The sequence below is a fragment of the Aythya marila genome (genome assembly GCF_965140915.1).
Source record: "Aythya marila genome assembly, chromosome: 1".
Taxonomy (NCBI): domain Eukaryota; kingdom Metazoa; phylum Chordata; class Aves; order Anseriformes; family Anatidae; genus Aythya; species Aythya marila.
Window position 1 is genome coordinate 133,838,037 of NC_139042.1, and position 26,715 is coordinate 133,864,751.

The 26,715-nt window shown below is 40.0% G+C and overlaps 1 protein-coding gene across 2 annotated transcripts; it reads left to right on the forward strand.

Annotated features, from left to right (window-relative positions):
- Positions 1-1,170: 1,170 nt before the first annotated feature.
- PARVG (parvin gamma) lies at positions 1,171-25,042 on the forward strand. 2 transcript variants are annotated; one of them, XM_082751866.1, is made up of 13 exons: positions 1,171-1,322; positions 6,003-6,105; positions 6,641-6,705; positions 9,342-9,444; positions 10,476-10,616; positions 11,025-11,140; positions 13,318-13,373; positions 14,281-14,303; positions 15,773-15,834; positions 15,948-16,016; positions 17,094-17,195; positions 21,092-21,164; positions 22,335-25,042. In XM_082751866.1, exons 2-13 carry the CDS (start codon positions 6,027-6,029, stop codon positions 22,412-22,414), a joined length of 969 nt encoding a protein of 322 aa, XP_082607992.1. In that variant the 5' UTR covers positions 1,171-1,322; positions 6,003-6,026; the 3' UTR covers positions 22,415-25,042. The 2 variants fall into 2 exon arrangements, with proteins under 2 accessions (XP_082607992.1, XP_082607993.1); XM_082751867.1 differs by lacking the exon at positions 10,476-10,616.
- The last annotated feature ends 1,673 nt before the right edge of the window (positions 25,043-26,715 follow it).

Sequence of the window (26,715 nt, forward strand, 5' to 3'; positions counted from 1 at the left end):
GTGCCTGTCTACCATGTGTGCTTGAGACTGCTGTTCTTTTAGTATTGTCACATTGTACTGTGAATGAAGAAAGAAACAAGATAAATGTTGAAGCACTGAGAGATCTAGTAATTAGAGATCAATTTCCCAATTTTTAATTCTTCATATTTCCTCTGCCTGCTGGTATGAAACTGAATTTGTCTAAAGGTTGCAACAACATCTCCAACGGTACCTTCTTTTTGGTTTTGCTCTCTACGTTTCTAGGCTGTGGCAGGCACTCCTGCATAAATAAGAAGGTACTCTAGGTCTTTTCTGATTTGCTGTAATGTTGTGCTTATCTGCTTAGAAAATACAGTTAAGTTTTCACTTCGACCTTTAGATGAAAGATTTGGAATTAAATTCTCAGTCACTAGGAATTCATGGCAGCTGGAAATCTGTTTTCAGCCCACTTTCCTTTATCCCATTTAGCTCATGCAGAACTATCAGTTTTCATCTATGGTGTGGAGCTAAACACAGGAGTCAGTTTCTTAATAGCATTAAACCAGACCAGCTTAGTTAGTGTGATTGTCTGTTTCATTCTGGGATTTCATGGAGGACTGCAGAATCGTGTTTTCTTTCCAGAAGAGTTAACAACTGTCAATGATACCTGAAGGAGATGTCCAGGGAAAGTGATGGCTGTGGGGAGCTTTCCCTCTATAATCTGTGATAAAACAGGGAGTGCAGAGCATCTGCACTACCTAGTAAAGGTAACTGTTGTAGCAGATGAGCATTTTGGACCCTGGCGTGGCTAACTAGCTATTCAAGGACAAATGAGTTCATTTCCTTCTGCCTAGGCTCCCTTTGCCAGGTAGGAAGAAAAATGACAATCTGCGTTAGAAAGTGCTCCAAGGACCAAGAGTTAAAGGTGTAATGTAGCATGATAATTTTATCTGCTGTTGGTTGTTCAATTATTACATGCAAAGAAAATTTGCTCTGTGAGTCACCCCCAAGAGGCAGACTAGTAAACAGTGCAGTACTATGGAAGAATGACAGTATCTCAGGAGTTGTAGGGATGCATGTTTCCTGCATTTGTATTTCTGTTTATTCCAGTCTCCAGCAGGGACCAAGCACACAGACAATGAAGTTCCGGATGCAAATCTGGTTTCATTTTTGAGCACAGTCACTATTGCGCAGTGCAACTTCCCTTGTGCACAGTGTATGTACTTCCTGCTGCCTTGCACAGGAGCTGCAGCTTCAGCACGGAGCCGAACCTCAGGGGCAGCCTCAGCTCCTGGCAAATTGCATCCCACTTCCTTTGAGAAGATCTGCAAAGAACTGCCAGAAAATTACTGAAGGAGAGAATAGTAAGTCTGGGCAAGGGACTCTTATGGGTGCGGTTTTGATTATTTTTTTTATCTGTAAAACTTCCTGCATCCACGTGGATTGTTCTTGCTGAGACAATGTCTCTTCTGATGCTAGTGAGCAAAAATAGCTCTTGAATAGTCTGGTACTGAATGAGGAAGTAAAAGTAAGTTTTAAACTGGATGGACAATGCATGTTCTCCTTTTTTTTCTCTTTTTTTTTTTTTTTTTAATTCAGGTTTTCTGAAGGCAGAAATATTATGATTGGCATTCAGAATTGTTTTTTTTTTATTCCCTGTTTTGTCTGATCTACTTAGAAAACTGTTCCTAGGAAATGTGTTTGTGCTAACGCAGAGTAGGGCTTTTGTGTTTTTCAAACAGGAAATTCAACAGTTGAAACAACTTGGTAACGTCAGTAAGTGTCTTGCATACATTCTATGGTCAGTTTGGATGTCAGAGACTGCTGTTCACTTGTTAATGCTTTATATCATATGTAAGGGGTATCTGGGAGCCGGACTGTGTGAAGGGTCAAGGAGAAGTGAATTGATCTGGCCCACTTAGAGAATTAATTGTTTTATCTGTCATTGTTGCATTGCAACATTATGCAATAGCCTAGTTCTTGGCTAAATAAAACTCACTTGCTTGTACCTCAGCAGGTGGCACAGGAGAAAGACAACACCTGTTGCCTTTAAAATGGACAAGCGTGTGTACCTGTGATGTCTCAGTAAAAGACAATGAAGGACCAAATTAAGCCATTTCATTTGAACAATTAAACAATTAAATAATAATTTAATTTGAATAGTTAAAGCTGAATGTTATTTTAAAATTCAATTGTGAAATGCCACTACAATCAATATTCAAGCAGTTGTCTACTACAATGATCACTTCTCCAAGTAGCCGTAAATAATTCATGCAGGAGGCTGGAGAAAATAGCACATCAGTAACAGGCATGGGCAGTGAATTTAAGTGATGATCTGCAAAGGTTAGTTGCAGCCAACACAGAGGCTTGTGGTTAAGAACCAAATCTCCCATCCCTTCCTATTTCTCATTAAGCAGCTAAATTCAGGGAGGAGTCCAAACCCCGTCATGTTCCATTTCATGCTCTTTCTGCAGCAGGTTGTCTTTTGAAAGATTACTGCCTTGGATCAAGCCTCACAGCAATGAGTCTTGCCACATGAGGGACTGCTTGAGAACACTAATTATTAGGAATAAGTAATGAGTCTATTAAATGCTAAGGAGCTGCAGTTCTTAGGCCCTGAAATGGCTGTTGAAAATCAGTGTGGATAAATGTGAGGAGGGGGAAAGGAACAATACAAGCTCAACAGACAAACAATAAGCTCAGAGTGGAGTGTTGCTATTTAGGAATAAGATCTTGGGGATATAATGGAGACTTCCATTAAAGTGTCAGCTCAGCAGCGATCAAAACAGCAAATGACATAAGGAATTGGGAGGAAAGGAGTGCAGAATAGTGCAGTGAACATTACAGGGCATCTTCCTAAATCTGCATGGTTCTCCTCCCCAGCAGTACAAAAAGCATGTGGTAGCACTGGAAAGGGTTCAGAAAAGGGCACCTGGGATGACCAACGGGTCAGACTGCAAAGGATGACTAAGACATAGGCTGTGTTTCTTCCTCAGCTTTGGAAAGAGATGACTGTTGAGGGTGTAGGGTAGTAGTACAGTAACAGTGATGCGAAGAAGGTGAATCAATGGGTCTCCTTTTCACATGCATAGTGGGAAGTTTCAGGGGGAGCTAGCCCTCGTTCAGAGTGAGCTGGAGGGGGTGGTTCCCCATGGCATGTGAAGCCATGCTCCAACTCCTTGCAATGGTGAGAGAGAAACGCCTTCAAGGGCTGGCTGGGAAGTTTGTGGGAAGTAAATTTATTGGCAGCATCTACTAGGACCCCACTTCTGCTTTAGGAAGGCTGAACTGCAGGCTGTTGAAGCTCATGAGAGTGTTTTAGGGAAGTATCTTGTGTATGCTCTGTGTTTTTTGTTTGTTTGTTTTTCCTAAGCATCTGACTTTGGGTGCTGTAAGGGTCTGGGTATGAGATATTTTGTCTCACTCAGTATGGCCATTTGACTATTCTGACCAAGTAGGGCACACGGGACTGAGGCCCTGGAGTACGTTAGCTTTTGTTGCTGCAAATTCTCAATTTCAGACCATTTTCTACAGGTTTCCAAATGTTAAAAGACTAGCTTTCTGATGTTTGGGTTCCTTAGCCCAAAGAGACCAAGGATGTGGCAGGCAGTATGCATTATTTTTATGTGTAAATATTCAAAGAAAGTGTAAGAGAGACACAAGCTTAGTATTGCAGCAAAGCTGAGTTGGTATAAGCTGTGGTTTACATGGACTATTACATAAGGCTTATCAGCATGACTTCCCAAGACATAACAGGTGTCAGAAACCTAATTTAAAAGTAAGTTGGACTTAAGTTTCTCTGTATTAATTACTTTTTCCCTCCCAGTTTATTCCAGCTGGACAGTCTTGTCTCAGATTGTTCAGCTGCTTCTCAGGCACTAAATGACTCAATTTGTCCTAACTATTTTACATTACCAACCATGTTTCTAGACACAGCATTCAGTTTTGCAGCCGCTATAGTGAAAGATTCTCTTGTGACCCTTCTTCTCTAGTGGTTTGCTGGGTATTTGTTTTATATTGGTTTGTTTTGCGAGACTGATATGGCAATTAAATGCTTTTTCATTAGTCTTGTCATTAGTCCCAATAGTCTTGACTTTGCAAAATCTGTGATAAAATACATGTTCATAATGCACTTTGACTGGAGCCTTTAATGAATACTCAGCCTGCAGAGTGGCACTGTGCTTTTTGGAGTATAAAGCTATCAGAGAAATGCCACTTTGGGGACCATCTGTGGGCAGTGTGAATAGCAATTGCAGAAACTCTCTTGCTCCACTGTGTGTATAGGGCTGGGTAGTCCTCGTGTCTAACTGCAAGCACCTGCCTTAGCAACTCAGACTGTCTGGTAACAGCATGAAGGAGTAGTTGAAAAATGCAAGGTGGGCCACGACCCTCATTTAAATGTTCTGGATTGCTCTTTAAAGGTGCCTATCCATGGCTACTGACTACATAGGGGGCCTTGAGAGACACAGCTCCTAATTTAGATGTCTGAGGTAGACAGTAGAAATTCTCTCCTGTGTGACCCTGCCACGTGAGGCATCTTGCTTTCTTTTAAAAAGGAACTAAACCTGCCTCCTCTCTCCTTCAGAGGCCCTGCAGCACTGAACCTCAGCAAGAAGAGAGTGTTTCTCTTCCACAAGGAGGTGGCACTATTGGTTAGAGAGCAGCATTGGTTAGAGAGCAGTCCATCCTGCTTGGAGCTCCACTTCCACCGGCAGCTAGGAACGCATGGTTCAGAGGAGTGTAAAAAGCCTTCCTGGTGCTCATATTGCTGTCTGCTCTGCTCTGGTTTTCATTAGGACTGTAAGGAGGGATGAGACCTCTGGCCTGTGCTAGTGCATATGCTGCCATGATAGTCCGGGATTCAGAGACACAATCCGTCTGTAGTCCTCTCACCTCTCTGCTTTCTTCTGCACCGAAGTTAACCTACCTTTGGTTTAATGAAGAGTCATCCCACTTTTTTGCATCTATTTTTAAAAGAGACTACTCAGGTACTACTGTCCCTAACTTTTACACTTTGCCAAGCTGAAGCATCCTAGTTTTCTTAGTCCTGTAGGCTTGAACGAATAACCTTTACGTGAACATGAAGACTACAAAAGCAAGCACTTACAAGTGAACATTTCTTACTCTGTAAGATGCCTGTAGAGCCTGGCTCTAACTTTTGTGCTGTGTAGGCAGCATGGCACAGCCTTATGCATGGAAATTTATACATGTGGTTAAAAATTCAGACTTGTCATTGCTTGCACTGTGGTTGGATTTGAGACTGAGAAAAGTAGGAGATAATCTTGCCAACCTCTTATTTGTGAACTTCTGTTTGATGGGACTTATTTGGAGGGTTATGTGGCTTCTGCCCTGCTCCCACAGCCCAATTCTCTGGCTTCTGCTGTCCTTCTGAATGACTCCTAGCCATCTTGGAAAACCTCACCCATAGTTTGGGGTTTGTTGACGAGGAATTTTCATCTCTGTGTTATGTAGTGCTGTTCTGCTTTCATTTCAGGACAACTGGATTGGGTAGGAAAGTTGTTTTCCAATCTGTGTATGAAGTACAAATCCTGGAGAGGCTGTGCAATGGCTTGTACTTCTAACGTGAAGTTGGAGTTGTATACACAGAAGTATGCCATTCTTTTTCCACAAATATGCCAGATGGTCTAGTAGCAAAAACTGTTTATAAGCTTGTCTCTAATTTAACTACCACATTCTTGATTTAATAATTCTTAAGTATTGGTCATTTTTATAGCATATGTGTATTGATAACAAGAAAACAGGTTTTTCTTTTTGGTTGAAATAGGATTTTACTAATCTAATTCAAATGAAATGGTTGGAATTAAGGCGAGATTTAGTACTAAAGGGCTTTTTTCCTCCTATTGTCTGATTATTAGCAGAAAAAAATGAAGGTATTTTCAGATTGATGACCTATGGATTACTTCTAAAAATAAATAGTAACTTAAAAAAAAAACAACCCTTCAGTTTGTTTTCTTCCTAGCATTCACTTTGATCTTTTCATGTATTCTTTACCCGTGTTTCCTTTTCCCTTTATCTTTTACCAGTTTACCAGGAGTGAAAAATATACAATGGATCCAGACATCTTAAATGTGTTTACACAGCCTGCTGCCCTTAATCAGTTCCTTGTTGAGAATGTCATCACTCCAGGTACATACTTTGTGAGCCAGGACAGAAAAAGGTCCAAGGAATGACCTGAATTGCTAAGCAAAAAACTTGCAGTACAAATGAATTGTTTATTTTTCAGCAGCATTCCCATGGCTTTATCAACAACAAGTAAACTCTGTGTGTGTGGTTAATTTAGCCTCTGACTCTCTCGAGGCAGGTCATTAAGAAATGACACAACTCACAACTTCTAGCTGATCCTTTAACTGAGATTTAAATTTTATACATGCCCAAGGTTTTTTTGTTGTTGTTGTTGTTTTTTGTTTTTAATTTGTTTCCAGAATTGTCCCTGTAGATTTTATTGATTTGAATTAAATTGAAACATAATTTCTGACAGCAGTCATAATAGTCTGCTTAGCCATTTTCTTCCTCACAGAGAATCAGTTAAAATAAAAAAAAATGACAGTTTCTACATATGTCAGTTAGTGATACTGGATAATGTAAAACCAATAGCAGATTTTATAGAAAACTTGAGTCATGTCTGATAATTGTAATGGATCTTGTTTACTTCCTTTCATAGGAGAGAAGAAGAAACTCATAAAACCCACTGCAAGCAATAATCCGAAATTGGAGGAGTTAAAACTGGTACCGTTTCTTTTGCTATAGCACTTAACCCTCACTTTGTGTTGCTATCACCTGCTGCCTGGTTGCTCAGCCATGTAAATTACCTGGCTCCTTGGCCCCAGTCCCACCCACTCTCAGGACGTGGACATGTCCTGGTGCTGGCACTTGATCTGTGCACAAGAATGCCAGGGCTTTTGCCAAGTGCAACACCAAGCTTTTGAGTGCTGATAGTGCACCAGAGTGGTCACTGCTGTGTGTGAAATGGAGGGTAGGTTTAAAATCTGAGTTCTTTGCATAATCTCTCTTGTAACCTGGGACATATGGATGAGTTGCACCTGAAGTACCTGGTTGTGACTTCACTGTATCAGTAGCGTAATGGCAACAGGAATCCAACTGAGACAGATGGATTTGAAAGCAAATCCATGTCAGCACTTGCTGTGACTAATGGGAGATGTTTGAATACATTCAGGTTGACTTTCCTGATCCCATGATAACAGGCTGTCGGATTGCAGTGCTGATTGACAGCAGTCTTCTCTTTTGTCCTCTGCCTCCTGTCTGCTGGCTACCAGTGACCACCAGCTTGGGGCAAGCTGTGGTGCAGCCTGAAGGGGATAAGACAGCAGAGTAAGAAGGGGTGAGGGTGTGCAAGTCACCACTGGAATTCAGGAGTAAAGCCTTCAAGCAGCTGTGCAGTTCATTGTCTGCTTGAGGTAGCTGCGAAGGAATCCTATTTCACAGGAAAGTGCTTTATTTCTGAGCAATTTTGAAAATTCCCCCGTGCATTCAATCACTGCGTTTTTCTAATGCCATAGCCCGGGGGAAACTAGCATACTGAAATTTCCTGGAAGAAAAGTGGCATGTCTCTTTTGAAACCGGCACTTGTTGCATTATAGAGATACTAAAAATGTTATGAATGTTGCAAAAACAAGCTTAAGCTTTGTGTTGATGTGTGTGTTATATGGCATTCATAAATCCATAAATATGTGTGCTTCTATATTACGTTTTCTTAAACCTTCATGCACATTTGATCAAAAATATTTAATTTTTGTGTCAGGCTTTCACAATGTTTTTATATTAAGGAGAAAATCTGAAAGGTAGTGCTGCAAAATGCAATTATGTTGTCTACAGCGTCACTGAATTTGTTCTTTTCAGACTGACAAAAATGAAGAGATTTCCTCACTATATGAAGATTTCTGTTAGCTTCAGTGCTTAATCCATTTTCTCTTAGAGACTCCTGAAAGACTGTTTTTCATTGTCTAATTTCCTCTCTGTGGAAGATGGGGAGGTAGAAATTGGGACCCAAAGGAGGGAATCCTATGGGTGCCCACCAGTGCCACCACTAGCCTTCTTGATCTGAAGAGTTTGTGGCTCCTTCAGAGAAGAGGTTGGAGTGTGGGGGGACATGGAGTTACTTACCTTTGAGGGAAGAAAAAGGGAAGCAAAGAAACTCACTTGGGAAAATAACCGTATTGCATTGCATTTTTGTTTTGAAAGGTTTTTGGGAACTAGGAAATGTGAAATGGCTCGCTGTAGTGACTATAAATATTGACCAGCATGTAAAAGAGAATATGGTTACATTTAGAAGCCAGTAGCAAATGTCTTTAAATATTCCTTTTCTGATTTACTCATTTTAGACACAACTCTGCTCTACAGCTGAGTAGAGCCCCAATAACTGGGCTTGAAAGAATTGTCTGAGCTGTAGGCTGTGGCCATGGCTGTGAAGAGCTGAGGTAGCCGACGAGGAATCTCAGATATCAATGTCTAGCAGTACTTTCTGCTTTTCTGACTTCCACCTGCCTGTACTGTGACACCTGGGGTACAGGTTTATCCCTTGCACATCTATAGCATCACCAGATCTTAACCTGCAAGCTGAGGAGCACAGCTTTCTGCTTTAGAAGACGGTGTATACTTATTAGTTGAGGAAGTATGCTACACATGCTTTGTCAGCTCCTCAGTTCAGGGAAGTGCCTGAGCTAGGCTTTTTTTTTCTTTTCTCTTTTTTTTTTTCCTCCTCAAGCAGTTTCAAGCATCTCAGAGATTTATATTTTATTTTTACAAACAATTTCTTATACTTTTGTTACTGTTGGCTAACTTACAGGGGTTTGCTATGAATTGTCTTCTGTTTACAGCAAGTAAGGAAGGTGTTGTCCATACAACAAACTCCAAATATTCATTTACAGTGATAACAATATCAGTATGAGCAATATCCATCCCTTTGAAAGTGGTTCTTATTTACAGCCAGCTGGTGCTGCTGCTTTTCAGTTCTGCTTCAGCAAATCCTCTTCCCTTTCCCCTTCCCTTTCCTCCAAATCCTCCTTCCCTGAAGCCTTTTCCCTAATAGAATTGGGAATAGGGTCTGCTTCTCTATCTGTATATCTATTTCTACAAAATTCATAGGAATATAACTTGAGGTGTATACCACGCTTAAAAATTTGCCTCAAATTGGCCAGCGAGCCTTGTGTTACTAGGGAGAACTAACTGCCACTTAACTTTCCTTTTCTTTATAAAAGAACCAAGAAGCACAAAGGAAGTAGAGGTTGAAGGCAAAATGAGATGTGAGATAAGGGATGAAAGAAAGAGGTGAAACACAGCATAGCACTGAGGACTTGTCCAAACAACAAGAGTCTAATTCTCAGCTGCTTTGTTTTCCTCCACAGTTATTGATTGACTGGATTAACACAACTCTGAAACAGGAGCACATAGTAGTTAAAAGTCTGGAAGAAGATCTGTATGATGGACTGGTACTTCATCATCTCTTGGGTAAGCTGCCTCTTTGGCTTGAGCTTGCAAATAAATCTTGGAGGAACTTTTTGAAGAAAGAATAAACATCCTCTTGAATGGAAAAAGCTATGAACATTGTGATAATGGTAATTCTGAACAAATGCCTGATGATCCACTATTGTTTTATACAATTATTTTTCTTCTCAGAAAGTCTTTTTGTCTGCTAGTTAACATAATAAAAAAGTTAACTTGGAAGTGTGAAATTACAGTCCTTCTGAAGGTGACTTGTGATGCTGCCAGAAGCATTGGATGGGATCAGGAGATCAGCACTATAATTCATGTTTTCCAGCTTGGAAAAAAAAATAAAAAGGAAAAAAAATGAAAAGAAGGAAGTAAAAGGTTCCAGGTCTAATACACTGAGCTGGAACTGGTGAAAATCTAAGAGGCTCCGTGTGTATACTACAACGTGCTTTTATATGTGCTTTTTATACGTGCCCTCTTGGAACGGCCTCTTGAACCATTTCTGTTTCTCTGTCTCTCCCGTTTCTGCTTTATTTTTCTTTCTCCTTTCACTCTCTTTGGGGATGCCTTTCAAGTCATATCTCCTTTTTCCCAAGGCTGAAGAGAGCAGTGTGAATTGGATTAGCTTATTTTCACAGTTTTCTTGCCTGAGCTGGATTTCTTCTATATATGTGAGTTGGTATGGCCTTTGTGCAGTATCCCCAGGAAGGATTCACTTGTCAGATTCCTGTAGCTTCCACTAGGAAATGGAGCAATGTGGAGTGCAATGTGTAGATGGGGGATGCTGCTGTAAGGAATGGGCTGAGTACTTCCCCGTGAGTAGAGCTTCACTGATTTTACTGAGGCTTTCAGAGAGTTCAGGAGTTTAACAAGGCATATGCCTGTGGGTCATGGGTCTGTGCCATGGAAGCTATTAAATGGTACTGGTATTTAATACAAGACTTTGTGTGCTTTATTATGACTTCATATATATATATATATATATTTTTTTTTTTTTCCTCTTTGGTGGTGTTAAATGCAACCTTATTGATATGGGCTCTCTGTCAAAGAAAAACTAGGATCTTTCAAGCTGGATGTTGACAAGATTGCATTAACAGAAAAAAAACAGCGGCAAAAACTCTCCGTGATTCTGGAAGCTATGGATAAGTGTTTGCAACTGGATGAAAGTCAGCTGAAATGGAGTGTGGAATGTAGGTTCCGAAGTGAAATGGGACAAAATTACTCACCCCAGGGCTTCCCTGGTTATAAGACTGCTGTGAGGCAAAGGGGTGCCAGACCAGTAATTTAATGATCTGTTTGCAATTACTATTTGAATCACAAGTGAGACAGGAATATCTGATGATGACTGGGTGCAACTCCATCCTCTGAGATTGTGGCTTAACAGCCCTCAACATCCTTGTGTATGTCTCACAGAAAGGACTTTTAATTTGTGTTATTGCTGAATCGTCATATAATATAAACTCCAACTCAGTGTCCTGCCTGTGCTATAGCCCTTGATGATTATGGGATGCTCCGCACAGGGATATTACTTAGGATATTATGATGAGGTTTAGTTGTTTTGCACACTAAATGTTGTTTATTTTCTTTACATGGAATAGCTATCTTAACAAAGGACTTACTGAGCACCCTGCATCTTCTGGTCGCAATAGCAAAGCACTTCCAACCCAGTCTGGCTATTCCTCCAAATGTTCAAGTGGAAACAATCACCATTGAGGTAATCATAGTTTTAATATTTGTCACTGAAGATCCTAGAGACTTAGTTTGTTTAGAATTAGGGAGAATTGTGTGTGCAGCTGTAAAAGAGAGATTTTTATTTTCTGTGAACTATGCCCTTTAATTTAATGATAAGACCATCATTTTATACTCAGTTCAGATACTGTAACTTTAAAAGGATGGAAACACTATGCCATTTTTTCTCCTTGATCCAAAAATGGATGGTTCAAACTGAAAACAGCTGTTGATCTCTGTAAAGAAAAAAAAAAAAAAAAAGAGGAGGAAATTTTGCTTGTGCTATCTCTAAGTGTTTTAAAGTAGAAGCCTGCACTCCTTGATCATGACATTAGTTTAATGATGAGGATTTGTTTCTATAGTGAAAGGGTGTCTTTACTGTCCATTAGGGTCACATTTTGATATTTTTCTCTACAAGCTGAAATCACCATGATTTCTTCCTCTGTTGTGTTTCTTAAAGTCAGCTCTGGGACTTCAAGAGAACATCACATAGCCCACAATTTGGGATACAATTGCGAAAATTAGCACCACTATGTCACAGTTTTAACAGTACAGTTGCAATTCATTCATGTTGGAAGCTCTGCACACTGTATGGCATTACCTAACACTTTGCGTCTTTGGAGGATCATAATTGGAACTGGGATCATGTATGCACTTAAGCTGTGTATTTCACTTTAGGAGGTTTCAAAGTGTCCAGCAGGACAGCCTTGTCTGGGACCCCATCCCAGCCTACCAGTTAAGCACAAATAGACCCTCAGATGTCTAATTGGAGTCTAACTGCATGCTGCTGTGCCACAGTCAGATGCTCTTGTCATGTGGATCCATTCCATCAGTGAAAAGTCAGACTCTTTGTAAAGGAGCACTTCCTCTAGTGCCCTGTGTGGCTCCAAGTGCCTCAGCTGCGCAGAAATCAGGAGGGATTACCTATGAAACTGCAGATTCAGCAATGGATATTAGCCCTGAGAGATAAACAGAGAGAGAGAGAGGAGTAGCTATGGAAATGATGGGGTTACGGTTATGAGCTGGTTCTTCATAGGAGAAATTAATGGACCCAGTGGAACAGTAATTGTTAAGTGAAAAGTGAGGAAAGCCCATGAGGCATAGGCTTGGAAGAGGGGATTGAGAGTGTCTTAGGGCAGGAAGGGAAAATTGTTGAGGAAGGTGATAGATGCAGAGGGAAAAAGGTATAAGGACATAAACACGTTGTGCCCAAAGAAAGGCAATGAAGCTGGTGAAGGCTCTAGAAAACAAGTCTTACGAGGAGTGGCTGAGGGAGCCGGGGTTGATTAGTTTGGAGAAAAGAAGGCTCGGGATTGACCTTATTCTGCTTTACCTTAAAGGAGGTTGTAGCAAGGGGGAGATTGGGCTCTTCTCTCAAGCACCAAGTGATAAGATGAGGGGAAATGGTCTCAAGTTGCACCAGGGGTGGTTTAGTTGGATATTAAGAGAAATTTCTTTACTGAAAGGGTTGTGTGGCACTGGAATAGGGAAGTGGTTGAGTCACCATCCCTGGAGGTCTTCAAGAAACGCTTAGATGTAGAACTTAGCAGCATAGTTTTGTGGTGGACTTTAGTACTAGGTTAAGGGTTGCACTAGATGATCTTGGAGGTCTTTTCCAACCTGAATGCTACTATGATTCTGTGATTCTGTAAACAAAGGCCCAAAGTACCTTCAGAAACAGTGAGAATCACCATCTTAAATCTAAGCAACCCACCAAACCTAAGTCCTGTGCAAGAGGATTTGTTGATGGGTGGTAGGCTATGGAGCAAGGTCGTCACAAGAGAGAGGTGAGCATCTGTGGTGCTGTAAAACTGAACACTTAATGCAGGGAGGCTCACAAAATAAATCAGTGTCTGCCCTGAACAGCTTATTACATTCATCAAGGCTCCAAGTGAATGGGTCAGTCTCTGAACTTCACCAGCTGAGGGGCCTCATGCTTTTGCTTTGGCTTTCTCTGCTGGGGAAACAGGTCATTTGTGGTTGAAGAGTGAAGAGAGCAGAAGGGAGCAGTAACCTCTGAAAGTGCCTATACTAATTGTACTGGACTTCTTAAATAAATGCTCTCTGGTAATCATTTAAGACAGCAAACAGTTTGTGAAAGTGTGATTAATGCTTTCAGATTTTTGTGTGTAACTAAACCAAAAATACTTTTTTGCTTAACAGAACACCTCCAAAGGATTAAAGACGACAAGTGCAGTGGAATATATCACAGGAAGCAAGTAAGAAGGAATGTATCTGCTTTGCACACTGTCAATCAGAAAGGAAATACTGTGGGTATTTTTCCCCTTAGAAAAAACAGCTGGGATCACGATGATGACAAAAATCATGAAACCAGACATGTATATATGCATGTGAATTGTTTCTGGTTTCTTTCCTTTTTTTTTTTTTTTTTTTTTTCTCTTCAGATTGGGTATTAGGTTATAATACCCTCCTGTTCTACTCTTTATTTAAACTTCTGCAAGAAAATGTATATAAGTATTTCTGAGGTTGATATTGTCAAGGGCTATAGTAACATATAGTAATAGACATCTAGTACTGTAAATTTGTACAAAAAAAAGTCCCCAATTAAACAGGAAATTTTATAAAGCCACAGTAGTTTAAATCTACTATTAATTCATTGCTATTGTGCCCATAATTTAAGATAAATTAGTCAGTTTTTTCCTTATTTTACTGTTGAAGAAATAAGGTTTGAGCTTGTTGAGTTTGTGAGGTGCTATCATTATTAAAGGAGTTGAATAGTAGGATACCATTTATACACTGAGATAATACAGAGATCATTCCAAGAACTAGAAGCAGATTTTTCTACTGTCATCTTTTATACATTAGAACATCTTCAAATTCTAATATCATGAACAGCTTATTGAAAGAGGTTATTATAGATTGTGCTTATAAAATAGATGTTCATTAGGCCAGTTAAAAACTCATATGCTTCCAGATGCCTACACAGATACATAGTGTGTTTAAAAATGTCTGTTGGAAAGTTACTCTAACATAAAGTTAATGGCACTTTGTACTGTATCTCCTGCTTTACAAGATGCCTGATGGTCCAGATAAGCTTTGTTTATGAATAAGATTAGTTCTGCTGATTGCTTTTTCTAACTCTTTTTCTTTTTATTGCATGTCTAGAGAGAATTTAGAAGAGCAGTCAAGTAAGTATTGGCATTGCCAAATTCAGTGTTGCTCTGTCTGAGATTCTGACCCATTTTTACCTCATGAAAAAATCAGCGTGTTCCCACTACATTTAGTGAAGATTCATGGATTTCTCCTAGCACTTTTTTTCCAAATGTCTCCTGTTAGAGTATGTTGAGATCAGCACAATATAGTTTGGAAATGAGGTGGTTGCTTTGCTCACAGATTGCGGGCAAAATATGGATGGGTTGTGAGACAGAGAATGATACAGTGGGTTGATGATCCAGCAGAGAAGCCCTGAGTAAGGGACAAAGTATGCCTTGAATTAAAAGAAATAATCAGTGTGTACTGATCACATTCTCTCTGTTGGAACTACTTATGAGCACAGTGCCATGAGGATTGTGCTTCTCATTGCCTGTAAATAGTTCCAATGTCATTTCCTTTCTGCAGCTTGCAGATGAGATTCTGGAAACCGCTGGTGGGAGGCACCTCAGTAGAACAAGCAGCCTCCACAGAGATTTTACCCTTAGGGCTTTTGAGGGGCATGAAACACCTGAGGTGAAAAATGGCCATGTGTGCAAAGCATGCAGGAGGTATGGGCACTGCTTAAGCTTCAGTGTGAGGCTTTTGGTTTGTATACCATGAGCTGCTCCTCCTTTCTGGAAAGGAGCACATTTCATCCTCAATGAATTAGTGCAACTGTTTAATTCTCTGCTGTGCCCTTTATGTTAGCATTTTAATCCTTCGCAGAGGTGCAAAATGTATCATTTAATATGTATTTATCACTTATTCTGCTGAGTGGCCTCTAGTGTAGGCTGATATAGTGAAAAAAAAAACACTGTAATTAGGTATTTCTTCTAGTAGGCTGATTCTGCTGGAAAGAGAAATCTGAAATTCACTCTTTGGAATGCTGTCTCTATTTTTAAGGCAGCTTGCTTAATAAGGAGCAAAGTCCCAGAGCATGGCTCCAGAAGAGGACTCTCTAGTTGGTGAGACTATTGCGGGCTGCAGACTGTGGCTCAGAGCTGTGATGAATCCACCTGTTTCTTAACAGTGCTCCTGCAGCAACACCCTAACAGGGAAGGAGGGCAAACCCAATGAAGCTTCTTCACAGCAGGGGTTTCTCTGTTTCTGGCTTTTAGGAGGAATCTTCCTTAAGCAAAGCTGTGCTTGCTTTCCTGCACTGTAGAAACCCATTCTCCAATTAGTTTTGCTGCTAGAACTGGTGCAGCACAGATCTTGAGAATCTCTGCAGGTGAGAATGGGAGAGCTGAATGAAGCAAATTGTTTTTTACTGATGTAATCAGGCCAAAAGGAAGCTTCTACTACTGCCCCGTGTTAAATTCAAAAGTAGGATTTTTCCCCTTCTCCCTACAGTTTTTGTTCTTTCCTGGCTTATAAGGTGTGATCACCTTTTTCCTCAAGCCTTCTTAAACCTTTGATATGACAGTTGTTCCAAATAATACCAATTAATGTTGTTTTGATACAGTGGATGATGCCTTTGATGAATTATTTAGCCGTGCTCCAGATAGACTGGATGATGTAAAAAAGGTAATTTATTTATTCTTTAACAGACAAAATCAGTAGGGTAAAACATAATTCATAACTTCACTGAATAAAATTCTCCTTCCTTCCCCTCTCTCCTCCCCTTATTTTTTCTTTAGGTATTTTTGCAATTCGTCAACCAGCATGTTGGAAAATTAGGATTAAATGTGAAAGACATGGAATCTCAGGTAGCCTGCTCTGAGCTGTATGTCAACATGTTTTGTCATTCGAGTGTTTCCTCTTGCCATTAGGTTTCCTCCTTTTTGTTGTAGCAATTTTTTCTTGGCAACATCACAATTATATCTAGCTTTGGGTTAGGATGTGAGGCTTCAGTCTCTGAAGTTTCTGAAGCTAATAAGTAGTGGTAAAATATAACGTTGTATTGAACAGTGCATGGTCCTTGTAATGCTACAGGGAGTAATTTTCAGAGTCCAGTTTTCAGAGAACTCCTGAATACTCTTTCTGTCAGGATGGAAATGAGGCTCGTTCTGACAATTACACTGAAAGCCAGGTTGGTTGCTGGTGTTTAGTGATCCTTAATGCTGGATTTGCTTTAGGGTAGGAAGGTCTGACTTTCATTAAATTTCAAAGCCCCATCCTCTGAACATCAAGCTTCTTTAGAGTCCATGAAGTTGCAGTCCATGAAGTGCTCATTGCACACCTGAGGATCACCTTCCCAGGTCCCATAAACACACCTATGCTGTCTTTGGGGAGTGAGCAAACATGAACTCGGGGACATCCCCAGTGGCATTTTCTTTCTCTGCTTCTGCAGACATGTGCATAGTAATGACAGAAGAAATCAGCCATCAAGTCCTGCTTTGCTTCAGTCACTCAGCCCCTGGATGCAGTGTCAGTCCCTGTGATTTACGCTGCATAGATGAGGAGTGTGGCCATGCTCCATCGCTCTTCTGGGTTTTTCTGGTGGACAGCTGTGAGGAAGGAAATTCTGAGAGGGTTTTGTCATAAATCTCAGCCCCTAGGCATAAGTGTTTGCTGCTTGTGGTTGTCTGAAGTCTTTTCACATCTGGAACAATTTGTTTTAATAGCTGGTCTTTTGCAAGGTCATATTTTTACTAATATGAGATTAGCAACATTACGTAAGTACATACGAAGCTCACCGTCTAAGAGGTCAAGAAAGCTGAGTCATTGGACCATCTGGTTGCTAGAGTACCATTGCAATTCTTTTATCACTAGAATGGCATTTATCTGAAGAATTTACTAAAAGTCCACATAATAAATAATATTCAGATTGTTCCTTTTTTTAGTTTGCAGATGGAGTTCTCTTACTTTTGTTAATTGGACAACTGGAGGGTTACTTTCTGAATTTAAGGGATTTCTTCCTGACTCCAGCCAGCACCACAGAGATGGTAACTTGTTATTTAATCATTTAGAGCTTGAAGCTTCAAACATCTTGTGTATTTATTGCTTCCATATGCCAGTGAAGAGCCCTATGTCTTACTGTTACTCCTGCCGCTTAGAGTCATATGTGTGCATGGTGTTTGCTGGTAGTTCTTTGGGACAATCCAAAAGCAGGCTTTAGGTACTGTTGAAGTACTTTGGGACAGGTTGTTTCTCCTTCAAAAACTAAATATTGTCTCATGTGAGGCAAACTGTTATTACTTGCATTTATTTAGGTAGATACATGCTTCTGAAGCCTTCCAGTGAAAATCAGAGGCTCTCTGTGGCAGGGAACTGATGTGCTATCCTCCTACAAGTCTGTACTACAATTGACATCTTTAACCAGATGACATATTGTGCAAAACAGAACTGGATCCATATAGCTTTCCTTACGCCATACCTTAATTGAGACATGACCAGAACATTTTGAAAGTCCCCTCTGTGCTTCAGAAGCTTTTGAGAATCTTTTCCTCTCCCAAGGCTGGGAGCTGTAATCTACCCAGCCAGCTTTGCCTGGCTCCATTCTCAACCTCCAACAGGCATATTTTTCAGTGCTTCCAAAGAAAAAAAAAAAGGATCAACCAGAAGGTAGTGGATGCTGGGATGCTGCTGTGAAAGCCTCATCCACAGATCCATGATATTGAAATATTTTGGGATATTTGAGATCTTTTCAAGTTGTCTGTTGTGTGGCTAGGATCACAGAGGAGACAAAAGCTCAGTTGCTGACCATGTTGGATCACTGGCACTTCTAGGAAGCTGACCAATGATGACCGTTAGTTATGTTGATGGTTTTGTATGCCTGCTCACCGTAAAATCAGTGAAAGCTGTGGAACTTTTTTCCCATGAGTCACTGGACAGCTCAGAAAAATATCAAACCCTGGCTGTTTTTTCTGGATTGTGTGAATTTAGATCTCTGAAGGTGAAATGTGTCAAATCCTTTCTGCTTGAGAGCTGGCTGAGATGGGAATCTCTCCTCTGATGTGATTTGCATTTGGGGTTTTCCCACACAAATGAATCTTTCTCTTGATTCCCAGTCTAACCACAATTAATCACCTTGGGCACTATTTATCTGTGATGAAAATTCTCAGGGGTCCCTTACTAAATAATAAGTACTTCTGCGGGGCTTTTTATTAAAACATTTAAAAGCATGACTATCTGAGACCTAGGTTCAGATTTTGTCAAAAAGTCACTGTTGTAAGCTGATGATTGTTAAAGGTATTAAGAAAATTTAGGTTTTATATCTAAGATGATTCAGAACAGGAAAACATATTTTGAAGGGTTGAGTCAAATAAAATCAAAGCACTTATTTGCATTGGTTTTCTTTCCCTTTCTCTTCCTCTGCCCTGTTTCCAAAATTGTGTGCTCTGGTTCATTGAATTAAAAGTAAACTTTTAACATTTCTAGTAACTTCATTCAGAGGAAGTTGATTACTGTTTTTTTCATTTAATATTTTGTAGGTAATCTTTTTCTTTTTGAATTAGTCTTATTCAGGCCTTACAGATCTCTTTCAAGAAATGAGATGTCCTAAAATGTTAGGTACAAACCAGAGCTCAGACCTTCTAGCAGTTCTTACGTTGTTGCATGTGCTGTTCACTGGCCCCAGAGAACGGGATACAATGAGATTGTGTACTGGTTTGATACAATAATACACATTCTAGCAATGTTTCTTTAAAGTATTTGACTTGCAGTTGAACATTTTGCCAAATGTTCAACTTACCATTTATTTCTTCTCTATTTGTTTAAAAAAAAAAAAAAAAAAAAAAAGAAAAAGGCAGGATGACAATATAGCTAATATAGCTAAAAATATTGAACTACCATTGTTCAGCTGTCATATGTACATAAAATATGTCTTTCAATCCCCATGTGGCGTCTTCCTCCCTATCATTTTTGATGTTAATTGGTACAGTAAAGTGTGAAAATATAAACTTTGCTAAGATTTAAAATATCTCATTTGTGTTATAAAAATGGTGACAACCATGCACGCAATTGAGATCAGTGCGGTGCATCAACTTTTACTCAAGCTGGAAGCTTGAAGCTGATACATACACCTTGTGAATCACAAGGAGAGGGTACTGGGATGAAAGCAATGGTACTGAAGAGGAAAACAAAAACAAAAAATGAAAAGGGCAAGGAGGACATTAGAGGGACCGGAGAGCTGAGGAAAGAAGGAGCCAAAATCCTGGAGGTGACTGGCCTGCAGGTGCAAGAAGTCCATGTTGTGAGTGGGTAGATTTGGTGCAGGTTTTCTGGGTGTTTGTTACAAACAATGAGAATTATAAGAAATTGTAAATAAGGTCTAGACCTGTATTCTCATGTTGATAGAAAAGCATATGTCCTGATACAAAGGATATAATTATGAAATATGTCAGGCTGGAAACAAGGGTGAACATTGGTAAGGAGATGAAACCTGGGAGGGCGCCTATGTATATTAAAACTGCAGACTTAGTTTATTTTGTCAAAAGAGTCCTGGAGTTGAAGTACCCCGAATGTCCCAATCTCTGTCAGATTGTAAATCCTAGAGAATTTGCCAGCTCTTTATAGTCTGGAAATGCAGCTGGATGGAACAGCTTATTTTTCTAGGTTGCCTTTCTTGGTTTATCAGTATTTCTGTCTGAAGGTTTATTTTGGAATCTGCATGTTTTCTTTCCTTGTAAATCTCATATGCTTACAAAGGGAAAAACGTGACCCTTTTACTTGTGCCAATTAAATAAGAAAATATTTTATTTATTCATTCTGATCAGAAAATTGTTTAGATGTGTATGAGCCTAAGCTCTCCCATGTGCTGACTATGAAAGGAAGAAAACAAGCTTGAGTTCAAATTGTCAGTTACAGTTACTGGTATATCACAGAACCTGGTAAAAAAGAAATCTGTTACTTCACTTCAGAGCACACAGTTTTTTTCTTGGCTTATGCAAGTAGGACCCCAGTGCTTGTTGTCAGAAGATAATAGGGAACAGCATGGCAGTGTTTTATGATGTACCTCCTGAAGGATAAATTGCTCGGTAGCCTATGGAATGTATGAAGAAACAATTTGAAGTTCTTACAGGTACTTCATTAGAGCAAGGGAGCCTGCTAATTACCATCCAAATAAACAGCTGCCCTTAAACTAGTAAGAAGCTAGTAAGTGGGATATTATATTATTTTAAAATATCATTCATAATTACTGCATATGCCTTTGTTGCTACTTTTATGTGGGGAAGTGAAAAAAAAACAAGAGAGAAAAAATAATCAGGAAAAGATCCCCAACCTTTATTCATAGAGGTGTGCTTGATTTCTCTTGAGTAATATTAAGTAGATATCATCACTACTGTTACCATGCATATACATCTTCATACATTAAAGCAGAAACTTCTACCTCACAAATGTAGCTAATCAGAAGATTTCTAATCTTTATAATTCTTAATGAAATATAGACATCTTTTTACTTCATTTATATATAAATATATATATAGTTCCAAATGCAGTAAGCATATGGATATTTTAAAAATTATTTTAATTTTAAAAATAAGTAGACATAAATTCCATGCATCTATTAGATCCAGTTATGAATCTAGCCTCTTTTCCCCATGGAAACATCAATTAGCACAAGGCTTTCACATGCAAGGTCTATTTTTAAATAAATGGATTGTTCTTCCCACCTCATGGGATACATTTTGTTGGAGATGGATTTTACATCTGATTTTATGTGATAATTGATAGAAGTTCTGAAGAGCACCTCCATCAAAACTAATGCAGTGAGTACACATTTATGAATCAGTATCTTACTCCAGCTATTAGAGAAATGCTTTTGAAAACATCCTGGCCACTGTGCTGCTAGATGGAAAGTACTTTCTGTTATATTGATCTGTCCCTCTCTCATCCACAGCTTCACAATGTTAACCTTGCATTGGATTTGCTGACAGATGGAGGTCTTCTAAATTTTTCTGTGAACTCTGAAGGTGAGTCATGACACACAGACTTGTCTGGAATAGACTTGCTAACATCCTGGCTTGCAAAAGTTAGAGTAATTGAAGAAAGTAGGTTCTGCACTGTGGCTCTTGTGCATTTTATGACTGCCCGATAGCTCCTCATTCAGAATGAATAATAATAAAGCTGAAAATTGGTTTTGAACAATTTTTATTCCTATGCTAAAAATGTTGCATTGCTATAACTTTAGTAACTTTACACTAAACTTCAACCGTTTAATAAGTTAGTATGTTTTACAGATTTAGAACAGTGGCAATTTTTAGTGAATGTGCAGCAGCTGAAATGGAGGGAAAGCTGTTTTCCTATCTCATAAAATGTTTTAGTGATTTAAAAACAAACTTGTTTCATATGGGAAGACACATTTCAGAAGATGTCCTGAGGATCAGAAAGACTGACTGCTCTACCTAAAGCTAGAATAGCTGGTAGGTCATAGGGAAAATTCTCAGCTAGTGACTGAATTTAGTATGATTTAGAAGTACTTATTACAGCTATGCTATTTACTGTTAAAGGATTTCATCTGCTGGTGTTTCATTGTTAGTGTTTCTTCTGGTGGTTTACAACAATGTAAGAAGAACAGTAAACTTTCTAAATCAGTTATCATCTTCCTTTGTAATTATTAAACACAAGGGCAGGTTGCCTAGCAAGAACATGGAAGCTGAAAACTAAAAGAAAAAAAAAAAAAAACACAACAACAACAAAGAAAACAAACTACAGCAGCAAAACGTGATAGAAACATTACAAGCAAAAAATAGTGTAAGGTAATTCCCAACATGAGTTATGCCACAGGAGAATCATAAAAAAAAAGGTGTAAAGTCCTATTAAATTATCTACTCTGTCCTCTTGTTCTGAGCTAGCTAAGAATTATTTATTACTATGCATTATTTATCTTGTCTTCCAGCAAGATAGTGCAGCGAAAGGTCCCTTTTCCTTATGTTCATTTAATACATACATAAATTGCTAACTCTGTGGTTCCTGTTTTGCTTTTTGTTGCAATTGGACAGTCCACGTTTGTGTTATAACTAGGCAAATGTGGAAGATTCTTTGGCAGTTGCAGCTTCCTCTTCTTCCAGGAATTGCTAATACTTCTCATCTTTTTTTGTTTTGTTGTTGTTGATGTTTGTTTGTTTCTTGTGCATCCACAGATATTGTGAAAGGAGATATGAAGTCTACAATGCGGATTCTGTATTGCTTGTATTCCAAATACAAGACTAAAGAAACATGAAGAGCAAGACCAAGAACTTGGATACTCTGTTTGCCACTGTGTATGCACTTGTGTTTGACACTTGCTGTATTAATATTGTATGTTCAAATACGTATTTGTGCAAGGTTTCACACACCCTGAGTAACTGAAAGTTAGTGCATGTCCAGGGCCAGTAAATTGTGTAGTTCTGTGTCTGTAGCTCCTTGTCTCTCTCTCTCTTGTTTGTTCTGAGACTCCCTAATGCTGCAAAGTGTAACACATGCTTGTAAAAGATTCTGGAATCTTTGCTTCTGGAAATGAATATGGAAGATGTTATTACAATCTCCCTGTGTTTCTGCTTCTGGTTTGCTCTGGAAACAGGAGAAGGGGAAAACCAACCATGGCATCTCCAGGAAGACTGCATATAGTATGAAAATTCAGGTTCAAAAACTTATTTACACAGGTGGCCAGCTGTTCTCAGACAGGAGACTGTAGATTGGACACCAGATGAATAGCTAGCCAAAATGAAATTGGAACTTACCACAGTCATTGATAAAAGTTTCATCACTTGCTCACTTGAATCTGGAAAAGGGACCTAGGATCACACGCTGATGTGAGACAGTAGTTACAGAAGGATCACCTGCACAGCTATGGAAGGATGCCCTGATTTTCTTGCTAAGCTAATGCCAAACTAGCCAGCTTCAGCCTGTTGCAGCCCTAGTGTAACATGCGGCTAGCAGAAATGTTGATGTCAAGCATGTTACAGGAGAGACTGACATGACTGCATTTCCTTCCAGACAGGGGTGGACTTGGTTTGGTTTACTCTGCAACTGGTAGAAGAGGGAAGCATTGCTGGAAGTAACAAAACTCAGTTTGTGCCACTTCTAACAGCATACTCATGATGTGGGAGCTCTCAGACTCTTGTGGGACTTTCCTAGCTGCATTTGTCCGGCAAACACCCTCACACAACTCAGCAGGCCCCCCTGGATGCAGCTAGCTAACCACAATTCATGTCAATTGTCACCCTTGCTCTTTCTCTAAGGTTTTAAATCTGAACTCCTTCAAAACCTTTATCTGCTCCCTTGACCTTAAAATTATGTCATGTTTGTGTTACATAAAGCTTGGGATGTGATTAAAAAACAAAAAATCTTGATATTATTTTGGCTTCCATCTAAACTGATTTAGTTTCCTGCAGTCAGTGGCTCTGACAATTGATCTCTGATCTGATCCTCCATCTGTGTATTAACAGGACACCAAAGCACACTAAGTGCAAGTGGTGACATTAACAGATGAGAATTTGTTGTGTCTAGTTCTTGATCACCTAGCCAAAGAAAGATCCTTAGATAGCAATGATGATAAATCTTCAAGTCCTGCCTTTGAAAATGGTAATAATTCACAGCTGCTAAATGAAAGCATTCTGCAAACTGCTGTGAGCGTACTCCTTTTTGCACCAATAACTACCTTGTTATATTTTTACAGAGAAAAAAACAATGTGTGGTGCAAATAAACTGCAAGATCAAATTGCTTCCCTAACACAAGTTAGTTGTATGTGACATTTTGAAAGACTTAAATCAGAAATACTTGTACTTTCATGTGCAAGTCAAGTCTCCATAGGTATCTTGCTTTATTCCTTAATGGGCTCAAACAGTTTACCGGGAGACTTTTAAAGTTTGTTCTGGCTTCACAGATCCCTGCTGCCATAGCTGTAATATCTTAAGTAGGTTGCACAATATATCATTACTGAGCAGGTAAAATTGGGCTATCTCTGGTGGAGGGTAGGGGTGAGGGAGCAGAAGAGCAATTTGCAGAGATATGGTAGCAGTGCAGCCTTTTCCACCAAGTCTGTTAACCTGAATTTCATCCCTGTTGCTTGTGACCAGAAATCATTTCCAGTGTGTGGCTTTTTTATAGCCTCTGGGCTATGCCTTGGGTAAAGGTGGCATGGGGGGAGGATTAGCTGGTGCTGCCTGGTTGGGAGGTTATCACTGCTCAGGGAATAGTTGATTTTTCTCTGTGTGCTCTGAGTTTTGTGGCCCACACCTCTGGTGTAAGTAAATCTGGTGCTTGCACTTCTGCAGATTGTTGTCAGGGCAACCAAGTCTGATTCTTGATATTTAGTAAAAGAAAGGGTTGTATTCACTTCCCAACATCATTTTGTCTAACCCTGTTATAAACAAGTCATTCTTTAGAAAACAGATAATGTGCTTGAATAAAAAATACAGCAAGACCAAATAAGAATGTTTTAATCTGTTTTTCTATTCTATGAGCCAATTTATAACACACTTGATGTCTCTGAACATTTTGATAAGGAGCCTGTGTTTGATTCCTAAGTCATGCTATGGAATTTTACTAATCCATTGTATAGGCACCCACTTCATAAACCAGTGCAGAATATACAAGTACATTACATTTGAGATACAGTCACAGATTTGGTTTGAATAGTAAATATAAACTGACAGAGGTAAAAAAGAATACTCCAACAGTATGAAACTGGGGAAAATGGAAATATATATTATTGTTTTCAGATATTACTTTTGTCTTACATCAAGATACCGTGTTTCCATTTCCTGTTTGAAGTGTATACATGTATTAATGAAAAATGAAAATTAATGAAAAATACATGTATTAATGAAAAGCAAAGCTGCTTACTCTTTAAGCTTGAAAATTAACTATATTTGAATGAACTAAGCTTTGAGCAAGCTTTTTCATTAACATATAAAGTTTGCAATATTCATGTTTAAGTACCAGACAGTAAACCATCTCTGATGGAAAATGGGGGTGGACTATTAAGGTGTTGAGGTTTTAATTTATTGTGTCTGTAGCTAGGTTAGCAAGTTTACCTGCAGTTGACTGTTCATTTTTACAGTGAGGTCATTGACTGACTGTGTCAAAGTTTTGCTGAGAAAGAAATTACAGCCTGTTTCACTCTTAAATGGCCAGTATGTTGTCCAGGAATTTTGGAGCCAGAAAAGAGCCCTACAGCAGCTTCTGTTGTTGTCCTTGTCTCAAAGGTAAGTGACTTGTGGCCGTGTAGCAAGGCCAAGACTTGGAAGAGATCCGAAGTGTTTCTGACTCCTGCTTAATTTCATTTTTCTGTTGTCCTGCCTTTCCAAAACACTCTGCCTTGTAAATATAAAGGTGTCTTTGCAGAGGTGAAGTGGTGTCATGGTTCCACTCGAGTGGGCAGCCGAGCTTCACCACAGCCGCTCTCTCACTCCCCCTCAGGGAGAGAACGGGGGAATGGGGGTTATGGTCAGTCTACAGCGCTTCTTCTCTGACGCTCCTTCTCGGTCACTCTCGTCCCCTGTGCTGTGGGGTCCCACCCACGGGATGCAGTCCTTGATGAACTGATCCGGCGTGGGCTTCCCACAGGCAGCAGCTCTTCCAGAACTGCTCCAGATATGGGTCTGTACCACGGGGTCCATCCCTCAGGAGAAAACTGCTCCAACCTGGCTCCCCTACGGGCAGCAGCTCCTGCCAGGTCACCTGCTCCTGTGTGGTCTCCTCTCCACGGGCTACAGGTCCGGCCTGGAATCTGCTCCGGCAGGGGTCTTCCACAGGTGGCAGCTTCTGTCGGTGCAGGGCCACCTGCTCCACCGTGGTCTCCTCCACGGGCTGCAGCGTGGAACCCTGCTCCACTGTGGTACTCCATGGGCTGCAGGGGGACATCCTGCTTCACCATGGTCCTCACCACAGGCTGCAGGGGACTTCTGCTCCGGTGCCTGGAGCACCTCTCCCCCTCCTTCTACACTGACCTTGGCACCTGCAAGGCTGTTTCTCACTCCCTTCACTCTCCTGGCTGCTGTGTGGCGCAGCGTTTTTTTCTCTGTCTTAAATATGCTTTCACAGAGGCGCAAAACAACATCGCTTATTGGCGCGGCTCTGGAAAACAATGGAGCCCTTCCCAAACATGGGGCAGCTTCTAAATCTTTCTCACAGAAACCACCCCTATGGGTCCCTGCTACCAAAACCTTGCCACCTAAACCCACTACAAGTGGTAAAGGTCTATGGAAAGAAGAGCAGGTGCAGGGGGCAGAGCTACCATGATGACTTCAAGTGAAGTGGAAGATGCACAACAGCTTTAATTACAGCTAGTTGACCAATTACAGCTAGTTAATTACACGTAGTTGACCAATGGAAGCCAGTTGATGTTTTTGGGTTTCAGTAAAGCTTCTCACAATATCCTTAGCATACAGCTAGGTAAATACATAGTATGAGTGGTAAACAACCTGCTGACGGGTCAATCTCAAAGAGTTAGAGTATGTTGCAGGAAGAACGGCTGAAAACACGACAGACACAGGTCAGATCATGCTCCATTTTATTACCCAAATAGCCTGACTTTT

Excerpts from the sequence above, each read along its gene's own strand:
- PARVG (XM_082751866.1), top strand. The coding sequence starts at position 6,027 with ATGGATCCAGACATCTTAAATGTGTTTACACAGCCTGCTGCCCTTAAT. Across the intron at positions 6,106-6,640 it reads TGAGAATGTCATCACTCCAG|GAGAGAAGAAGAAACTCATA; the intron begins GTACATACTTTG and ends TTCCTTTCATAG. Across the intron at positions 14,304-15,772 it reads GAATTTAGAAGAGCAGTCAA|TGGATGATGCCTTTGATGAA; the intron begins GTAAGTATTGGC and ends GTTTTGATACAG.